General features: G+C 44.8%; 1 protein-coding gene across 2 annotated transcripts in view; it reads left to right on the top strand.

Moving 5' to 3' along the window:
• kidins220a (kinase D-interacting substrate 220a) overlaps positions 1-19,723 on the top strand; it is a 70,906-nt gene that overhangs the window by 4,738 nt on the left and 46,445 nt on the right. For both annotated transcript variants that reach the window (XM_066674144.1, XM_066674136.1), the window contains exons 3-21: positions 1,983-2,081; positions 2,697-2,795; positions 3,792-3,890; positions 4,297-4,395; positions 4,608-4,706; positions 4,964-5,161; positions 6,275-6,373; positions 6,544-6,642; positions 6,766-6,864; positions 7,851-8,028; positions 8,422-8,586; positions 8,682-8,861; positions 11,176-11,341; positions 11,579-11,730; positions 11,927-12,213; positions 13,163-13,303; positions 15,764-16,001; positions 16,190-16,281; positions 18,172-18,316. In XM_066674144.1, coding sequence (XP_066530241.1) covers positions 1,983-2,081; positions 2,697-2,795; positions 3,792-3,890; positions 4,297-4,395; positions 4,608-4,706; positions 4,964-5,161; positions 6,275-6,373; positions 6,544-6,642; positions 6,766-6,864; positions 7,851-8,028; positions 8,422-8,586; positions 8,682-8,861; positions 11,176-11,341; positions 11,579-11,730; positions 11,927-12,213; positions 13,163-13,303; positions 15,764-16,001; positions 16,190-16,281; positions 18,172-18,316 — 2,734 coding nt within the window. The remainder of the gene's footprint in view (positions 1-1,982; positions 2,082-2,696; positions 2,796-3,791; positions 3,891-4,296; positions 4,396-4,607; positions 4,707-4,963; positions 5,162-6,274; positions 6,374-6,543; positions 6,643-6,765; positions 6,865-7,850; positions 8,029-8,421; positions 8,587-8,681; positions 8,862-11,175; positions 11,342-11,578; positions 11,731-11,926; positions 12,214-13,162; positions 13,304-15,763; positions 16,002-16,189; positions 16,282-18,171; positions 18,317-19,723) is intronic.

Here is a 19,723-nt window from a genome sequence, read left to right as displayed (position 1 = left end):
CTGCAGTTAGAGACTGTGTGACGTGTGTAATGTTAGAAGTGAACTTTAAAAAACTAAATCCTTGATTGTCTTGTCTATTATCATAATTTTACACAAGATAAATGATTTTGACTTTCAGTTTTCTGTACATAATGTGAGGATTTGGACTTGAAAATTTAAAGCTTTTACTTCGGCTAAATAAACTGTATTTATTTAAATATATATATATATATATATATATATTATGTCTGTATTTGTTTTGCAGGCACAAGCAAGTTTTACAGCCTTTTTTCTTGTAACATATAATTGTAATTCAGTGGTCATTTTATGGCATCTGTTGCATATTATTAAAAATGACAATTGTGATATGACAAAACAGCTGAAGATTATTTGAATTTTGAATTACAATTATGTTACACAAAATGTGCTTTAAAACATATTTGCACACCTTTTATTCATTCATTTATTGTCTGTAAGCACTTATCCAGTTCAGGGTCACGGTGGGTCCGGAGCCTACTCGGAATCACTGTTTTCACAAGGCAGGAACACACCCTGGAGGGGGCACAAGTCCTTCAGAGGTTCGACACACATACTCACACATTTACTCACACACTCACACTTTTGAGTCACCAATCCACCCACCAACGTGTGTTTTTGGAGAGTAGGAGGAAACCGGAGCACCTGGAGGAATCCCACGCAGACACAGGGAGAACACACCACACTCCTCACAGACAGTCACCCAGAGGAAACCCACACAGACACAGGGAGAACACACCACACTCCTCAGAGACAGTCACCCAGAGGAAACCAACGCAGACACAGGGAGAACACAACACACTCCTCACAGACAGTCACCCGGAGGAAACCCACGCAGACACAGGGAGAACACAACACACTCCTCACAGACAGTCACTCGGAGGAAACCCACGCAGACACAGGGAGAACACACCACACTCCTCACAGACAGTCACCCAGAGGAAACCCACACAGACACAGGGAGAACACACCACACTCCTCACAGACAGTCACCCAGAGGATACCCACACAGACACAGGGAGAACACACCACACTCCTCACAGACAGTCACCCGGAGGAAACCCACACAGACACAGGGAGAACACACCACACTCCTCACAGACAGTCACTCGGAGGAAACCCACGCAGACACAGGGAGAACACAACACAGTCCTCACAGACAGTCAGCTGGAGGAAACCCATGCAGACACAGTGAGAACACACCACAATCCTCACAGACAATCACCCGGAGGAAACCCATGCAGACACAGGGACAACACACCACACTCTTCACAGACAGTCACCTGGAGGAAACCCACGCAGACACAGGGAGAACACACCACAATCCTCACAGACAATCACCCGGAGGAAACCCATGCAGACACAGGGAAAACACACCACACTCCTCACAGACAGTCACCCAGAGGAAACCCACACAAACACAGGGAGAACACACCACACTCCTCACTGACAGTCACCCGGAGGAAACCCACGCAGACACAGAGAGAACACACCACACTCCTCACAGACAGTCACCCGGAGGAAACCCACGCAGACACAGAGAGAACACACCACACTCCTCACAGACAGTCACCCGGAGGAAACCCACGCAGACACAGAGAGAACACACCACACTCCTCACAGACAGTCACCCGGAGGAAACCCACGCAGACACAGAGAGAACACACCACACTCCTCACAGACAGTCACCCGGAGGAAACCCACGCAGACACAGAGAGAACACACCACACTCCTCACAGACAGTCACCCGGAGGAAACCCACGCAGACACAGAGAGAACACACCACACTCCTCACAGACAGTCACCTGGAGCAGGGCTCGAACCCACAACCTCAGGACCCTGGAGCTGTGTGACTGTGACACGACCTGCTGAGCCACCATGCTGCAGTAGCTATTTCCACGCTATTATTATTATTATTTTTCTGAAGCATGTTTCTGACTCATTGTGGCCTTTTTTTCACTCTTCAGAATGGACAGACTCCTCTGATGGTGGCAGCTGAGCAGGGCAGTCTTGAGATTGTGCAGGAGCTCATCAGGAGGGGAGCAAACATTAATCTGGATGATGTGGTGCGTACTCCAACCTTTGCTTACTTTGCATTACACAACAACATCAGCAATTATTTACACAGCAGAAGTTCAATACCACTAATCACTGAGGACTCCCATACCCAGAATCTTTAGAGTCTCTAAGGAATTACTAGGAATTGAACAAATTCAGATAACTTCCAAGCAGACCATTTCATCTCGCCATTTTATTAGACTTCCAGAATTGTTTGGGATCAGAAAGCTGTTTCAGCACATTGTCATTTCCAAGTGATGTCACTGTGGGTGGGACGGCACTCTGGTGCTAGGTTCTCCCAGGTGAACACGTAATAGCAGGTGGGTTGCAGAGCTGTGTAAAACTGGCATGCAGAACCGTGATTCATCAAATGACAGGGTGATGACATTCAACTTACACCCACTTACTTCACTTCACACTCACACACACCCAGTCGGTCATTAGCAGCAGGTGGAAGTATACACTAACGTGCACCTCACTGACTGCTTTTGTCTGTGGAGTTTGGGCACCCATGACTACTTGGTATGACCAGCTGGTAGGTTGCAACACTTTAAAAGTGGAGTATCTAGGCATTAAATGGCAATGGTTAGCTTCTAAGGTTTGATATTTTCGCTCATATTCAGGATTGCTGGACTGCGTTGATTTCTGCCGCCAAGGAAGGCCATGTTGAAGTGGTGAAGGAGCTGCTGGACAACAATGCAAACGTGGAGCATAGGGACATGGTAAAAAAATATATATATATATGTGTGTGTGTGTGTGTGTAAATCTATGTGTAAATCTTTAACTCCGCTGTCCATACAAAAACATGTATCTCCATTTCTTTTGACTTTTGGTTTACTACATCATTTGAACACATTGAAATGTCGTGATGAATGGACCAATAGAAATGCTCCAAAATGACGTGGAATAAAATCTTAATAAAATCACATTCCACTGAAAGTTTACAAAGGTTTTTCCATCTTCTGAAGCTAGTATTTTGGAGATACAAGTTTTTCTTTTGACAGTGACGATATCTAACGCATTATTCAATAAACAGTGTCTGTAATTTCTATTTACAATATCAAGGTATGTTTGTAAATGTTTTACAAAATGAATATTGTTGAATATTAGTGTGATATATAAACACGTTTTTATTGAAGTGGATCTCCGTTCAACTGGAGGGAGGCGTTTTATTTCAGGATGCTTACATTTAGCTTCATTAAAGCCCTTTCTCTGTAATAATGTGCTCACTTCACTGTCAGTTTTGTCTGTAATGATTGTAACTTCCCTAGCCCAGGGCTCCATTTTCTCCATTTGTAGATTGTCCCCTAGTAAGCGTCTCTGGCAGGAATCAGATTTCCTCTGCAGCACTGCCTGGAATATGCTAATATAATTTGTGTATTACCAGATCACAGGCGTTCGTATCTGTGTATGACCTGATAGTGCCTTCCTCTCATACCTCACAGGGTTTATTGTTATTACAGATGTTTTATAAACGTGTTACACATTAGTCAAGCCCAGTGCTGTGTGGGGAAATGAATGTTTCGTGGTGGATACGGTGCCAGAATGTCGGTAGCAGGGTGCTAATAATAACAGGCTGAGCTTCGACAGAAAGCCTGCAATCTGAGTAACACTCTGACTCAGGAAAAGTGTTTTGGACAACAGTCTAGTTCGAAGTGACTTCACTAAACACCTTTGAATGTGAACGTAGTGATGTGTGTCTGCGTGTGTCGTTGTAGGGTGGTTGGACGGCTATTATGTGGGCAGCCTATAAGGGTCGTGTGGAAGTGGCTCGTCTGCTGCTGGAGAAAAGGGCAAACCCCAACATCACTGGACAGGTACAGATCACACAACAACACAGAACAGCACTGTTTTACCTCCAGACGGTGGCCGTCTATTAACATGAGAGTTACAGGATGACAATACACTACAAAAACCAGAACCACGTATCTCTGTTTTCTGATTGGTCTGTATTTAATTTAAGGAGAGAGAGAGAGAGAGAGAGAGAGAGAGAGAGAGAGAGAGAGAGAGAGAGAGAGAGAGAGAGAGAGAGAGAGAGAGAGAGAGAGAGAGAGAGAGAGAGAGAGAGAGAGAGAGAGAGAGAGAGCTGTCGAATGGGAGAATGAGAGAAAGAATGAGTGAGGGAATAAGAGAATGAGAACAAATGAGACAAAGAAAGAAAGAAAGAAAGTGTCAGTGAAGAAATGGCTGCGTGAGTGACTCTCCTTGTGTTTTCTGCAACAGTACAGTGTATACCCCATCATTTGGGCGGCTGGGAGAGGCCACGCCGAGATTGTCCGACTGCTGCTGCGGCACGGAGCTAAAGTCAACTGCTCTGACAAGGTGACCGCCATCATTACCCGCATCTACGGTGATGTTGCTGACTTCTCAGAGCTCTGAATCCACTGTGTTTGCGTAAACATAGTTTCAAAACACTGAGAGATACAAAGATAATTCCGTTGTCACAAGACTGTGATGGTGGCCAACACTGGAGGACATGTCGGTCTTAGTTTGCCTATTAAAGGGTCTGAATGTATCTCTTGTCTTTCAACCAGTATGGCACAACAGCGCTGATCTGGGCGGCCAGGAAGGGCCACTACGACTGTGTGATGCACCTGCTGGAGAATGGAGCCAATGTGGACCAAGAAGGGGCGGTGTGTGCAGTTCAATTCCTGAAATGTTTATGGATTGATGGCTGTGTCTTGTAACAACAGTAGTTTTTTGTTTTTTTTCCACATTCATTTTTAATTTTAAATGAAATAATACACACTGTAGTGATTCTATATTACACAGTATAATAATGCATAATACACTCACACATGTGAGGTTCAGTTTTTGGGTTTTTAAGACCCAAAGTGTAAGCCTATAGATTTTAAAAGTTATTTGATAACCCCAGTTTGCTCTCTGCCAGAACTCGATGACCGCTCTCATCGTGGCGGTGCGCGGAGGACACACTGAGGTGGTGAAGGAGCTGCTGAAGAGAAACCCCAATGTCAACATGACGGACAAGGATGGCAACACGGCGCTGATGATCGCAGCCATCCAGGGCCACACGGAGATAGTGCAGGACCTGCTGGACGCAGACGCATACGTCAACATTCCTGACAGGGTGGGGACCAGTTTTGTTTCACCGAGGAGTAATGAACAGTGAAGTAATGAAACCCTTCTTCTAAATGGATTTGATTGGATCGGTGGCTTTTTTTTTTGGTGTCTGAAATGTACTTCTTTGTTTATGGGTCAAAGCTACTGCTGTACACAGACATGGACAAACGTACGCTGCGTGACTTAAACAGTAAGCAGCAGGAGTGCTGGATATTCTCAATACTTTTGTCTTACTTAGGCCAACAGCAGTGCTGTGAGGCAAATGAAGCAAACTTAAGACAGCAAACACATGTCCTGGCTGATGGATGAAGCAAGACTGCCACGTTTTTGAATATTCATTCATTCATTCATTGTCTGTAAGCACGTATCCAGTTCAGGGTCGAGGTGGTTCCAGAGCCTACCTGGAATCATTGGGCGCAAGGCGGGAATACACCCTGGAGGGGGCGCCAGTCCTTCACAGGGCAACACAGACACACACATTCACTCACACTCACACTTTTGAGTCGCCAATCCACCTACCAACGTGTGTTTTTGGACTGTGGGAGGAAACCGGAGCACCCGGAGGAAACCCACGCTGACACAGGGAGAACACACCAACTCCTCACAGACTGAAGCTGTGTGACTGCAGCACTACCTGCTGCGCCACCGTGCCACCCACGTTTTTGAATATAAAACATTAATAAACAAAAGGCAAGGCATGGTAATGTTTGTTTATGTGGCACATTTTTACACACTAGTAATTAAAAGTGCTTTACGAAAGGAGGGGAAATAGTCATTTGTCATAGTTACTCTGCCCCCTATATGACACCCACTATAGAGAGTGTACCAGGCACAGCCCACTGGGAAGAGGACCCTTGGCTCCTGGAGGGAATATGTCTCCCAGCTGGCTTGGGAACACCTGGGGATCCTCCAGCAGGAGCTAGAGGAAGTCACGGGGGACAGAGTCTGAGTTTCTTTGCTTGCGCTGTTGACCCAGCAACCCATAAATGGACTAAGAAAAGGAGATGATATGTTTCTTTAAATGTCAGCACCAGACAGTCACAGCTTAATGACAACGTTCCCTGTAATCTATAATTAACTTCACGTTTTCATTTATCTTTGCCCTATGTGTTTGTCTTAGAGTGGAGACACAGTTCTAATCGGAGCAGTGAGAGGAGGCCACGTGGAGATTGTCAGAGCGTTGCTAAATAAATACGCTGACATTGATGTCAAGGGCCAGGTACGCTTGCCCCGTTCTCTCTTGGTCTCCGTTTTGTTGTTCCCTCCTCCCTCTATTAAATAACCTCCTGATGATTTGTGAGAACTGCACCCATATCAAATCATACAGTCTCGCCTAACAGACAAGTTGACTTATTTACATATTGCTCTGAAATGTTTTTCTTTCTTTAGGACTGTAAGACTGCCCTCTACTGGGCTGTAGAGAAAGGAAACGCCACCATGGTGCGAGATATCCTTCAGTGTAACCCAGATACAGAGTCCTGCACCAAGGTACAGTCTCCCAAAGAGCTGAGTCTTCAAAAGTGCTTTCCCCACGTTACACTATGCCCTTTTTCATCCACAGCTGTGTTTTGCCTCTTCATGTGCTCTAACTGTAACTGTTCTGTATGTCAGGAAGGGGAGACTCCACTTATTAAAGCCACCAAAATGAGGAACATTGAGATTGTGGAGCTGCTTCTTGACAAAGGAGCGAAGGTTTCCGCGGTGGATAAGGTAACGTCTCCGGAAAATAACTATCAGAGTATCATCAAACAGAAAGTCCTTTTATAGTCCGTGTAATCAAATTTAAATAGATTAATTTTTTTATTAGACAATCGCTTATACAAGCTCTTTCCTGAACGCACTGTTTATGAGGAGCTAATGGGTGGTTGCACAAGTTTTACAGAGCTTCTACAGAAGTCTTAGCTCACTTATGAGACAAGAAGGACCATCTATAAAGAGTTTTGTGAACTGTCAACTTACAAATAACACCATTTAAATTGGTGCTTTTTCTCAAACACTAGAGTCATGTCAGAACAGTGTGTCAGTGTGTTCCCTCAGCTCTACTGATCATACAGGAGCGTTTTGTAGTTTTGTTACAACTTACAGACTGTAGTCCATTTGTTGCTCTGCATACTTGTTTGCCCCTGTCACACTATTCGTCAATGCTCAGGACCCACAGAAAACGCCACAGAGCCGGTGTGATTCAGTGGGGCATCATTGTCAGCGCTTCAGTGACTCTGACGTGGTGGTTTGTGTGTGGCGCTGGCACGATTGGATCAGACACAGCAGTGGCTGCTGGAGCTTATAAACCCCTCACTGCTGGACTGAGAATCAAAAACATCCAGCCAAAAGCATCCTGTGTCCACCGATGAAGGAATAGAGGACGATAAACACACACTGTGCAGCGACAGATGAGCTACTGTCTCTGACTTTACATCTACAAGGTGGACAAGTGGGTGGACAGGGATTGGACACGGTGTTTAAAAACTCCAACCGCACTGCTGTGCCTGATCCACTCCTTCCTACAGAACACAATTCTGATAAGGCCGTGTAAATTGGTTGTTCCGAGGTATTGTTTTCCATTACTATGTAACACATGTCCAACCTAGAAACCCTGCTAAAATAGCATATCTGTGTATGTCACTTTTTAAGTTCACATTTGCATGTACAGTACCTATACTTGGCACTGAATCTAATATTCAACAATGCGCTCTTAGAAAGGAGACACGGCCCTGCACATTGCCATCAAGGGCCGCAGCAGGAAGCTGGCCGAGCTGCTCTTGAGGAACCCTAAAGATGGCCGCCTGCTCTACAAGCCCAACAAAGCGGGCGAGACGCCCTATAACATCGACTGCACCCATCAGAAGAGCATTCTCACACAGATCTTTGGAGCGAGTGAGTGTTCAGTTAAACCTGTGATGGTGTTTAAAGGGTCCGTATCAGGAAGACCAGAGTACTCATTACATGGAAGCGAAACTGCAAGAGGCGCTGGGTTAAGTCTATTTTTGGGATTTTGGGATGCCCTTGTTTACACAGAGGTTATATGAATTGCCTTTTGAATGAGGCCTATGTTCAGAGTCCATTTATATGTCAGTTTTAAGGTAGTAGTTCTACCTTAAAATTACAGCTTCAGAAGTTCCACAGACAGAGAAACTGTGTATTTACCTCATAGACAAACAATATTTCAGTGAAAAAGCAGCTTTGAATTGTTGTCTTATCGTTGTGCACTAGAGCTACACGGATATCAATTAATAACATTGAATATATACCCTTTCTGAACCCTTCTAGAGCACCTTTCCCCCACTGAGTGTGACGGCGACATGCTGGGCTATGACCTGTACAGCAGTGCGCTGGCAGACATTCTGAGTGAGCCCACCATGCAGCCGCCCATCTGTGTGGGTCTGTACGCCCAGTGGGGCAGCGGCAAGTCTTTTCTTCTCAAGAAACTGGAGGGTAAGAGGCATACTTTAAAAGATAGCTTTGTTTGGCTACGAAAGAACTGTCTGTGGTAATGTCCTTGATGTCTTTCGCCGTCTTCCCCGTATCAGACGAGATGAAGACGTTTGCTGGCCAGCAGGTGGAGCCATTGCTGCAGTTCTCCTGGTTGGTGGTCGTCCTGACGCTGCTGCTCTGTGGCTCCGTGGCTCTTATCCTGGGCTTCACCGTTGACCCTAAGCTGGCCATCGCTGTGTCCCTCAGCTTGCTCGCCCTGCTCTACATCTTCTTCGGTGAGAGCTCAGGCTCTTTGGCCACCAACGGGAGAGTTCAAGGCAAAAACATATGGAAGCCTGAATTTAACCCACAGTCTGTTTATAGATAACAAAGTGTCACATGAACAATCAGTGCACACAGTGGTCAAAGATGTGGACTGGACTACTTTCAGTTTGGAAACGTCCGAGCTAAATTTCCCAGTCTAACTTTGTTAAGCTCTTAAACACATGAGAGGCAGTGGCTGATACAGATTCAGTTTCATAGCTTTCCCAGTGACCCAACCTTTTGTTTTTGGTCTGTATAAGATCTGTCATAATATTTGTGGATTGTTGTTGTGTTTGTCCAGCAGAGGACGCTACTGGACTCTGTGACGGAGAAATGGCATTGCATTGTTTTCACTGAAATCAGGTTCCTTGTGTCAGGTGCAGCTTCTCCAAATATTCCCATGATTTTCCCCTCATCACAAAACGAGATGAACAGGCAAGACACATATTAAGTGTTTAAAGTTTAGTGAGATGGAAGCTTATATCTCATTTAGAACCTTGTAAATTGCATGCTTAAAGGCTAAGCACCAGCTATATGAAAGTGTCAAACAAATAAATACAGTGGAATTTGAGTTTATTTCTTACTAATTCAAGGAATAAGGTTTAAAAGACCGTTGGTGCCCCCCCCCCCCAACGGTTTTTCGGAAACTCTAATAGGCGTCTTGCCTGTGACGTAGATGGTGGACACCAACTCTAGAAGCTGCACTTAATTTAATGCAAAATGACGAAAAGGTGTGTTGTTTTTGGCTGCAATCATTCAATGTACAGTGGGACATCTGTGAACAAATGGCCCAAAGACACCAAAATATCCAGAAAATTGACTAAATTAGTCAATTTTAAATGGGCACTTTTGGAAAGGACCCTCCGCTCACTCCGTTATCTATAGCTCATTTCACTGGCGCTTTTCCAACAATATGGGCATGTAAGGACACCAACGAAAGGTGTTCAAGAGCCTCTGTAACATGGAGGTAAACAGGGTAAGGACACTCACTTCGCCTGTTTTAGTTGGTGTTAGTTAACGTTAGCTTGACTCGCTAAACTCGGTGGCTCAGATTATACTCGGCTACGTAGCTGCATTACGGAGGTTTATAGTGTCGGAGGAATTCGAGTTCGACTTCGATCACATTTACAAGAATAACGGTACCTCTACATCTGAGTTTAGCTTATTGCTAGGCTATTGTCATGAATAATGTTGGTTATTTAGCTAGATACTGTCATAACAGTCAGTCATAACGGTGTTTTACCGCGGCGTTGTTCAGCTGTTGTCCACCTGTGACGTCACGGTTGTATTCAAGAATTTCCGTAGCGAGCTCGGGTTTTTCCGTCAATTTCAAGTTTATCAAATAAACACACATCTTCTAAAGGAAACACCCACTTAAATAAATGTTTATGTAAAATTACTGTTTAAGTAACAAATTAAAATAATGGGGTAAAAAAAGTGAAAAAAACAAATATGGCTTGTGTAAAAATTCTGGAACATTTTAAATGCAATGCTTTATTTATTCTAGTGTTAAAGTCAATGAATAAATGGGTATTGCATACTAAAAGTTGCTGGAAAAAAATGTCAAAGAATGCAATATTATATTTTTATATACAAATTCAACACAGCAATAATTTGACCTAGACATTTTACATGAAAATATCATTCATTCATTCATTGTCTGTAAGCTCTTATCCAGGTCGCGGTGGGTCCAGAGCCTACCAGGAGTCATTGGGCGCAAGGCAGGAACACACCCTGGAGGGGGCGCCAGTCTTTTACAGGGCAACACACACTCACACATTCACTCAAACACTCACACCTACGGACACTTTTGAATCGCCAAAACACCTACCAACGTGTGTTTTTGGACTGTGGGAGGAAACCGGAGCACCCGGAGGAAACCCACGCAGACACAGGGAGAACACACCAAACTCCTCAAAGACAGTCACCCGGAAGAAACCCACGCAGACACACGGAGAACACACCAACTCCTCACAGACAGTCACCCGGAGCGGGACTTGAACCCACAACCTCCAGGTCCCTGAAAGCTGTGTGACTGTGACACCTACCTGCTGCGCTACCGTGCCGCCCACTGGAGAGATGAAGTAGCAAAATACAGATTTCATGGCTGTTATTACTGTTTTCTTTCCTGAATTTTGCCATCTGCTCTAAACAGACCTGTGTCACCCACACTGAATTGTAATCTTACTTTCAAGATCTCAGGGGAATGAGAAGGTGCCTTTTTAAAGTCACTCTGTACCTGTACGTCATTGAACTGGGCTCTGTTCTTGGCTTGTGTGTGTGCAGTGCTGGTTTACTTTGGTGGAAGGAAAGAAGGGGAGAGCTGGAGCTGGGCTTGGCTCATCAGCACCCGGCTGGCCCGCCACATCGGCTACCTGGAGCTGCTGCTCAAACTGATGTTCGTAAACCCACCGGAGCTTCCCGAGCAGACCACCAAGGCCCTGCCAGTCAGGTACGGCTAACTGAGGCATGGCCAGCTTCACTGTCAATCTGCCACACAGTAAGAATGATATGTTTGTGAAGCTTACGTGCTTCACCTGGAATGGACGTCACTAAGACGATATGAAACTGAAGAATAGCTCGCTGTGAGGACAGAGCTCTCCGTGTCATGATTGTGTGTTGGTTTTGAAGGTATATCCTGTATTTTTCCTGGTGAATTATGTTTGTTTGGACATGTGCGTCTGTTCAGGTTTCTGTTCACTGACTATAACCGTCTGTCGAGTGTGGGTGGGGAGACCTCCATGGCTGAGATGATTGCCACGCTGTCAGATGCATGCGAACGAGAATTTGGATTCATGGCCACCAGACTTTTCAGGGTCTTTAAAAACGATGAATCCCAAGGTTCGTGTCCTCTACAGCCAAAATTAAACATCCTTGCACGTGTCCACACCTCCGTTTCTCTTCAAAGTTGTTGCACTACTTTGATAAAAGCTGTAAAATTACAGTACAACAATTCATTTGAAGTCAAATATTCCAGTATATTGTAGCAGTGAATGTCTGAGCACTCGATTAATGCTGAATTTCTTTCATTCTTCAGGAAAAAAGTGGAAGAAGACGTGCTGCGTGCCATCCTTCGTGCTCTTTGCGCTGACTCTGGCGTGTCTGGTGACCGGCATGGCCCTGCTGGCCATCTTTAAGGTGGAGCCGGCTAATATTACAGTGAACGCGGTGCTGGTGGCCATGGCCAGTGTGGTGGGTCTGGCTCTGCTGCTGAACTGCAGGACCTGGTGGCAGGTTGCTGACTCAGTGTTGCACTCACAGAGGAGGAGGCTGCACAGTGCTGCCAACAGCATGCACAAGCTGAAGAGCGAGGGGTTTATGAAGGTACGCAGCAAAGAGACATGAATTGCTCTTTGTGGACAGTAAGAGAAATGGCCTTGCTTCCCTTAAGTACATAAATGATTAGCTGGTTGGTGCCTTTAGTTTTGCAGTAGTGGTACCACCCAAATGTAATTAACAAGTAATAGAAGCTGCGTTTACAGCTGCGTTTTTATCCATCAACATGAGCAAACGTATGACTCTTTAAGGGTGGTGTTGAGTGGAAATAGTTTTAGAATGTTTTATGTAGCTGTGGCCCACTGCTCACTGCCCCCTAGTGCTCACTAGTGTGTGTAAATGTGTGTTTCACTGCACGGATTGGGTTAAATGTGAAGAACATATTCCTCTGTGTGCGAGCACAGTGGCCAATAAAGTGATTCTAATTCTGATTCTAATTCTCTTCCGATTGTGGTAAAACCATTTATTTTTTCAGTATAACATTAGAGTAAACACAAATAAATATAAGTACACAAGAAAGAATAAGCGAATTGCCTTCTGAGCTGGATAGAACAAAACTGGATCCAGATTTCTCCCCGAAGCTTTTGGGACATCATAAATGCACTGAATTAAAATGATAAATCTGCAGGTCGTGTTTAATAAAGTACTGATTAATTGCCTACTGATTAAATAGTTAAATAGCCAGTTAAATAGCTTTTAAAATATCATTGCTCTCCAAAGAAAATAATATACGTTTATTTTTTTGGCTTTGTGAAACTAGGTAAAAATGTATGATGAATTAAGCAACAGAAATAATCCCAAATAAATTACAATATAAAAAAAGTGTATATACATTATTATTTTTTGTTTATCTGCACAGTACTGTTTTTTTTAGGGTGTAAACAGTTATTTTCTTGGACTTTGGACCTGAAGTCTCCAGAATCTACTCCCACAACTGCAAGTCAGTCTGTAATTCTGGGTTCTTCTGGGTAAGAATCTGCCGTATGCTTTCTTCTAGGTTCTAAAGTGTGAGGTGGAGCTTATGGCAAAAATGGCGAAGACCATCGATGGCTTCACTCAGAATCAGACTCGTCTGGTGGTCATCATCGACGGCCTGGACTCCTGCGAGCAAGACAAAGTGCTGCAGATGCTGGATACGGTGTGTGTGTGTGTGTGTGTGCATTCGTAATCGCTGCTCAGGTTTCAGATTTGCCTGTGAAACCATATGTCCCCCATAAGACCCAACTTGGCCTTCATCTCATCGCTTCCTCATCGTCCTCCCCTTCCCTAAATACCCACCGAACACCTCCTGATTCGACTGTGCCGTAAACACTCATCAATCTCTCGACTGCGGCACATACGGTAGCTATCAGAGTTCATGCTCGTGTAGCTCAGAAAGTTCAGATTCCTCTTTCCCAGCTGGAGTAATAGAATTTCCTTCAGCCAAACGTTATTATTTAGGGGTATAATCCCCTTGTGCTGGCAGCCTGCTCTGTGCTAATGAAATCTCCCTCCTTCCAGAGTGCCTCGAACCTTCTCAAAGGCTCCTTTGTGGCGTAATTAGCCACATCTCTTTCAAATTCCATGCTTTTTTTATTTTTCTTTTTGTTTCAGATTTTGATAGGAATTACAAAATTGAATTTTTATCGCAAACTAAATGTTTTTCTACTTGCCGGCGCTAATGTCCCAGAACGGAAAGGATTTTCATAGTGCTGAGAATGAGAAAGTGAGTGTGGGGATTATGGGATGGTTTGTATGGGGAAACAAACAATGTGGTTACTGTGGACTACTGCAGAATAAGCAAATATTTGGAGCCTGGACGCTGGCGTGAGGAGGCAGTCAGCTGTAATGAACTTTATAAATAATGCGCATATGAGTGTCCTGTGACACTTGACAATAGAGCAGTCTCTCGTCAGTCTGGAAAGTCCCCGTCATCTCCACATCTGCATCAGTACACTTCACTCACACTGCAGCCTTTCTGTGTTGTGGTCAGTGGTTAGTTCACTATGTGGAGGAATGAACGTTGTGCTAAAGCATGATCATTGATGTAAATTACACTGATCAAATTGGAAATGATTGGCAATATTTGGAGTTAATTGGTAGAGCACTCACATTAAATGCTGGGTCAGCTCTGTATTGCGTAAGGAATGGTTTGTGCATCAGTGAACCAAATCTAGGCACAATGGTGTTAAGTAATATTTACATTTACTCATGAATAGGGCTTAACAGTGACTCTTACTTTGATTTTTATAAATCCAAGTGAATAACTGTGCTGCCCAGTTACTGCACTGAATCGGTAGTCAGCTGAAGGACTCCTAACATTTAAAGCCAATGCTATGCCAATATCTTCGCTATGTTCTCCAGTTGGTGGCACGGTGGTGCAGGAGGTAGTGTCGCAGTCACACAGCTCCAGGGACCTAGAGGTTGTGGGTTCGATTCCCACTCCGGGTGACTGTCTGTGAGAAGTTGGTGTGTTCTCCCTGTATCTGCGTGGGTTTCCTCCGGGTGACTGTCTGTGAGGAGTTTGGTGTGTTTTCTCTGTGTCTGTGTGGGTTTCCTCCGGGTGACTGTCTGTGAGGAGTTTGGTGTGTTCTCTCTGTGTCTGTGTGGGTTTCCTCCGGGTGACTGTCTGTGAGGAGTTTGGTGTGTTCTCCCTGTATCCGCGTGGGTTTCCTCCGGGTGCTCCGGTTTCTTCCCACAGTCCAAAAACACACGTTGGTAGGTGGATTGGCGACTCAAACGTGTCCCTAGGTGTGAGTGTGTAGTGAGTGTGTGTGTGTGTCTGTGTTGCCCTGTGAAGGACTGGCGCCCCCTCCAGGGTGTATTCCCACCTTGCGCCCAATGATTCCAGGTAGGCTCTGGACCCACCGTGACCCTGAACTGGATAAGCGGCACGGTGGCACGGTGGCTTGGTGGTTAGCACGTTCGCCTCCCAGCGCTGGGATCTTGGGTTCAAGTCCCATCTGGGTGGAGTTTCCATGTTCTCCCCGTGTCTGCGTGGGTTTCCTCCGGGGGCTCCGGTTTCCTCCCACAGTCCAAAAACATGGAGGGTAGGTGAATTGGCTTCTCTAATAACTGTCCTGGTGTGTGAATGAATGTCTGTATGTGTGAGCCCAGATATGGATTGGCGCTCTGTCCTGGGTTAAACCCTAGTGCCCGATGCAGTCCTCCAGGTGGACGGTCGTTTCTGGTTGAGAGTACGCTGTGCGCGTTTGGCTGCCGCTTCTCGCCTGTGTGTGTGTGAATTGAGCGTTCTGAGCAGTGTAGATTGTAAAGCGTCCTTGGGTGTCTAGAAAGGCGCTATATAAGTGTAACAATAATAATAATAATAATAATAATAATAAGCGCTTACAGATAATGAATGAATGTTCTCCAGTTTTAGCCATCTTCAAAGCACTTCCAAACCCATTATAGCCTTTTTATTGAGAAGGTCCAGGCAAAAACTGACGAGTAATAATCAACTGTGTGCTTTACTCTTTGACCTATTTCATTTCAATTGCCATTGACGCACCTTGCAATGTGATGGATGTACAACAGCTATCTGTGTTTGTGAGGAGGAGTTGCTTTGTTTGCTGCCCTTACATGAGCATCATTAATACTTCATTTCTGCCGGATGTAGGTGAGGGTGCTCTTCTCCAAGGGCCCTTTCGTCTCGATCTTCGCCAGCGACCCCCACATCATCATCAAAGCCATCAACCAGAACCTGAACAGTGTGCTGCGTGACTCCAACATCAACGGCCACGACTACATGCGCAACATCGTGCATCTGCCCGTTTTCCTGAACAGCCGTGGCCTCGGCACGGCCAAGAAACTCAGCATGGCGGCGCCCACCAACGGAGACCTGCTCAGCGCTGAGGGTTAGTGTACAGACCCCATGGATCATTGACTGGGAGAATGAAAACCACAGTGACCAGCCGTCTTGATCGATGTGCTCTATGAGTTTATTGTATTAGCTTATTCCAATTATGCAAACACTGTAATAATTGTCTTTCTGATGCATGGCGACAAGGATAAGATCTAATTTAGAGTCTCTGTGTCCCTGTAGCGTTGTACGAGGACTTGGACAAGAAGTTCCAGTCTCAGAACAGCCTCGGAGAGCAAGCGAAGCAGGGCAGTAAGACTGCACTGAACCGCAGGGTAAGTTCTGTACACACACGTCGCTCCATGTTTGTGTTGTTAAGCATGCGTATGTTTGTTGTTGCCCTGTATTTTCCATGAGCCGGGCGAGGAGGAGAAGGGGGGTGCTGTTGGAGCCCCTGGATGTCGCTGAGGAGCGTCTGTAATTGATTTAATGTCTGTTTACCCTTCCCGCTGAGATGCCATTGCTTAATGACAGGGTGCAGCAGCAGTGGGGCTCGGTGACAAAGCGCTGGCACGGCCGGCGTCTAGTGGGAGGCTAAGTGGCTCCGCTGCTTGCCCTGCGAGCGCACGTTTGTTTGCCTTACTGATTTATCAGCCCGCTCTCCATTCAGTCTGTGCTTGCTTTCGGGGGTGCGCTCCTTTTGCGCTTCCGTTTGCTCATCTGGCATTCGTCCTCATTTCAACAGTGGAAGTTTGAGTTGCTTTAATAAGAAGCTTGTTGTTTTCTGGACAGCCGTTATGGACAAAGAGGAAAGAGCTGCCCCTGCCTTGTTAGTGCAGAAGCCTGCAGAGCTAATAAGAGCTTAAGACCTGAGGTCACAGCAGAGGCTTGGATGTCTTTACGGAAGTTTGCAAGGGCAAGACGGGTCACGGACAAATCAGAGGCAGCTGAGGCCAAAGGAGTTTTTCTTCTTCAGAGTGCTGTTACACAATGGCTCTCAATTTTTACTTTCGTTTTTGGAACTGTGGCCCAACTGAGACACAGATTTGGACAGTCTTTGATTATATATATGTTTTCTATCTACTGTACAATATATAAAAGAAGTAATTTTTTTCTACAGCTTGTATTTAGAGTGGCTTAATTGTTAAAGAAACTTGGCAAGTGGTGGTAATGTGAACCAGACCATTTAAAGCCACAAAACTGAAGAAATCCAAAGCTTGAAAAACCTGAGCTGTGAATAATTACGTCGCATGTTCCTTGGGACATATTTAAGTTAAGGTTTTGGCGTAAAATATGTTAAATACATTTACATTCAGGCTGTTGTAGGGCAAAATATCCTTAAAAGGAACACGCTATACCCCTTTTTCGAATAATGAACACTGTTCTGCTTTGGCCATTCCTTCAGCGCCTGTTCCTTTAAATAATAATGAGCCACTCGCTGTTCACCCTGACCCTGAGTGCACAGCAGTGAGGAGCGAGGAAACTCTGTTTTTTCAGTTCTCTTTCTTCTCCATACTGATCTTCTCCGTGCTATTATTTCTCTGCCCTTATTGTGTCGGTCTTGTCTTTGCACTCTCACATAAACACGGGTGCTGATTGGAGAAACAGTGACCAGGGGGCGGGACAGTTCTGAAGTCTCAGACGTCAGACGTGGAGCAAAATTAGTATCCGTCTCTTTCATAATATGCCTCTTGAAGGGATTCTTTCTTTAATTATCTGCATTAGTGTTAGGCTTAGGCTTACGTTTGGGGCTGGGATATTTACAGAATGTCAGTGCTGTTTTTCAAGAATGGACCTAATCGCCACCACACCTTTAGGTCATAGGCAGTCTGAACCCCATGGTCTGAGAATGACCACCTGCCTGCTCTCTCATACTGGTGGCCACGTGCCCCAGTGCAGCAGCCGAGTCACAAGGTCGGCATTAGAAACATCAAAGTGGACTTTCTGGAGCTCGTGACAAGGCCTTCTCCTGCATCTTATAGACAAGATCAACTTATGATTAACAGGTGACCTCAGAACAACAGCAGGGGCCACCAGGACCCTAAAGCGTGGGTTTTTTATTGTTATTACTTTTTAAGAACCATATTTGTTTCTCACTTAGATTCTTGTTTAATGTTAATATAAAAGGTGTTGGTTTACTGTATTCTACTTACTTGTAAACACAGCACATACCCAGCGTCCCTGTGATGAAGTATTACCGTGTCCCCTTCTTCTGTTGGGTGTAGGATACGTACCGGCGGCGGCAGATGCAGCGCACCGTCACACGTCAGATGTCCTTTGACCTGACCAAGCTGCTGCTCACTGAGGACTGGTTCAGCGACATCAGCCCTCAGACCATGAGGAGACTGCTCAACATCGTATCAGTCACAGGTTACAGCCACACACACACATCTACGGCACTCAGTGAAAGGACTGTGCTGACTTTAAAGTCTCCAAAGGGTTCTGTGCGGTGTTTATCAGTTCAATTTTTATCAGAGGCTAAGAATATTTTGGAAAATATTTGTATTTTTGCAGCTTGGTGTGAAAGGCCTGTACCATCAGGTTAGGGGTGAACACAATGCCTGCGTGTTGCTGATCACATTTGTGAGCAGACCATTGTGTGTGAGGCAGCACCGTTGATGGAATGAACAAGAAAATAAAAAGCATTTTGCAGTACTGCAAATCGTTAATTAAACACACACAACCATAGACTTCTACGGTTACGCCCTTCAAAATCGCAGCCTAAGGGAAAAGCTTATAGGACCTAGGGCTAACCAAAGCACACACTTTATTAGTATCAGAGTCCGGCCAAGATTGGGTATTTTAAGAGTGATTTGGCCATGTTTTTGAGGTGATAGTAAACATTAAGTACTGAGACACTTGGTAATCTCAGGCATTTTACGTTTACTCCTTTGCTTTATAGACTTCTGTGGTTACTCCCTTCAAAACAGCAGCGTAAGGGGAAAGCTTTCAGGAGTTAGGGTCACTAGCAGCCAAATTAATAAACTTGCATTGGAAGAATATTTATTACATCAGTCAGTTTACAACAGGGCGGTTATTATCTAGCTTTCATTAGTTTAACTGCTTTTTTTTACTAAAACAAAATGAAAGCATAACTGCAGACTATGCCTCATTAATTTAATTAATATTGCACTACCATCACATGATGGAGCGATCACATGATGTCTCCATTTCCCTGAATGTGTCTCTGTTGTTGTTCACTGTGCTGTGTCTGAAACGGAAGGCGACAGCTTTAATTCTTTACCGTCTTTCTGTAGCACGAGAGCGCAGTGTTACCTACACTGACTTCCTCTCTCAGAACACTGCCTTAGCACACGCTCAGGTCGTTTCAGACACAGCCAACACCTCTAAAGATGCTGTCGGCTGTTTGGTGGAAAGTTGTGGTATTATGTGTACTGAATGCACTTCAAAGTGGGGCAAGTAGTGCGTCTACTCTTCAAGGCAAATGGAAAGCACATTTGCATATTATTTTTTACAAATCGCAAAAAGGCAGGCATTGTGTTTACCGCTATCTTTATGCTACAGTCCTTCCACTTCCACAGGACACACAGATGGAAAATGAGAATTCTGGATTTTGTATTGTATAGAACTGGGGAAAGTGCCAAATTAAATACAAACCCAGACCCATGAAGCTTTGTACTGACATATTTCCTAAGCTTGAATATTTGAAATGCATTTAATTTCTCCATCAATATGTTCGTTAAAGTTCATTTTATGCCCAAATGTATGCACACCACACACAGACCTCTTTTAATTAGTAAATTTAGCTCCTCTTTT

Source organism: Hoplias malabaricus, chromosome 1, assembly GCF_029633855.1.
Source record: "Hoplias malabaricus isolate fHopMal1 chromosome 1, fHopMal1.hap1, whole genome shotgun sequence".
NCBI lineage: Eukaryota > Metazoa > Chordata > Actinopteri > Characiformes > Erythrinidae > Hoplias > Hoplias malabaricus.
Note: the sequence above shows the minus strand (reverse complement) of the source record. Positions and strands in the feature narration are given on the sequence as shown.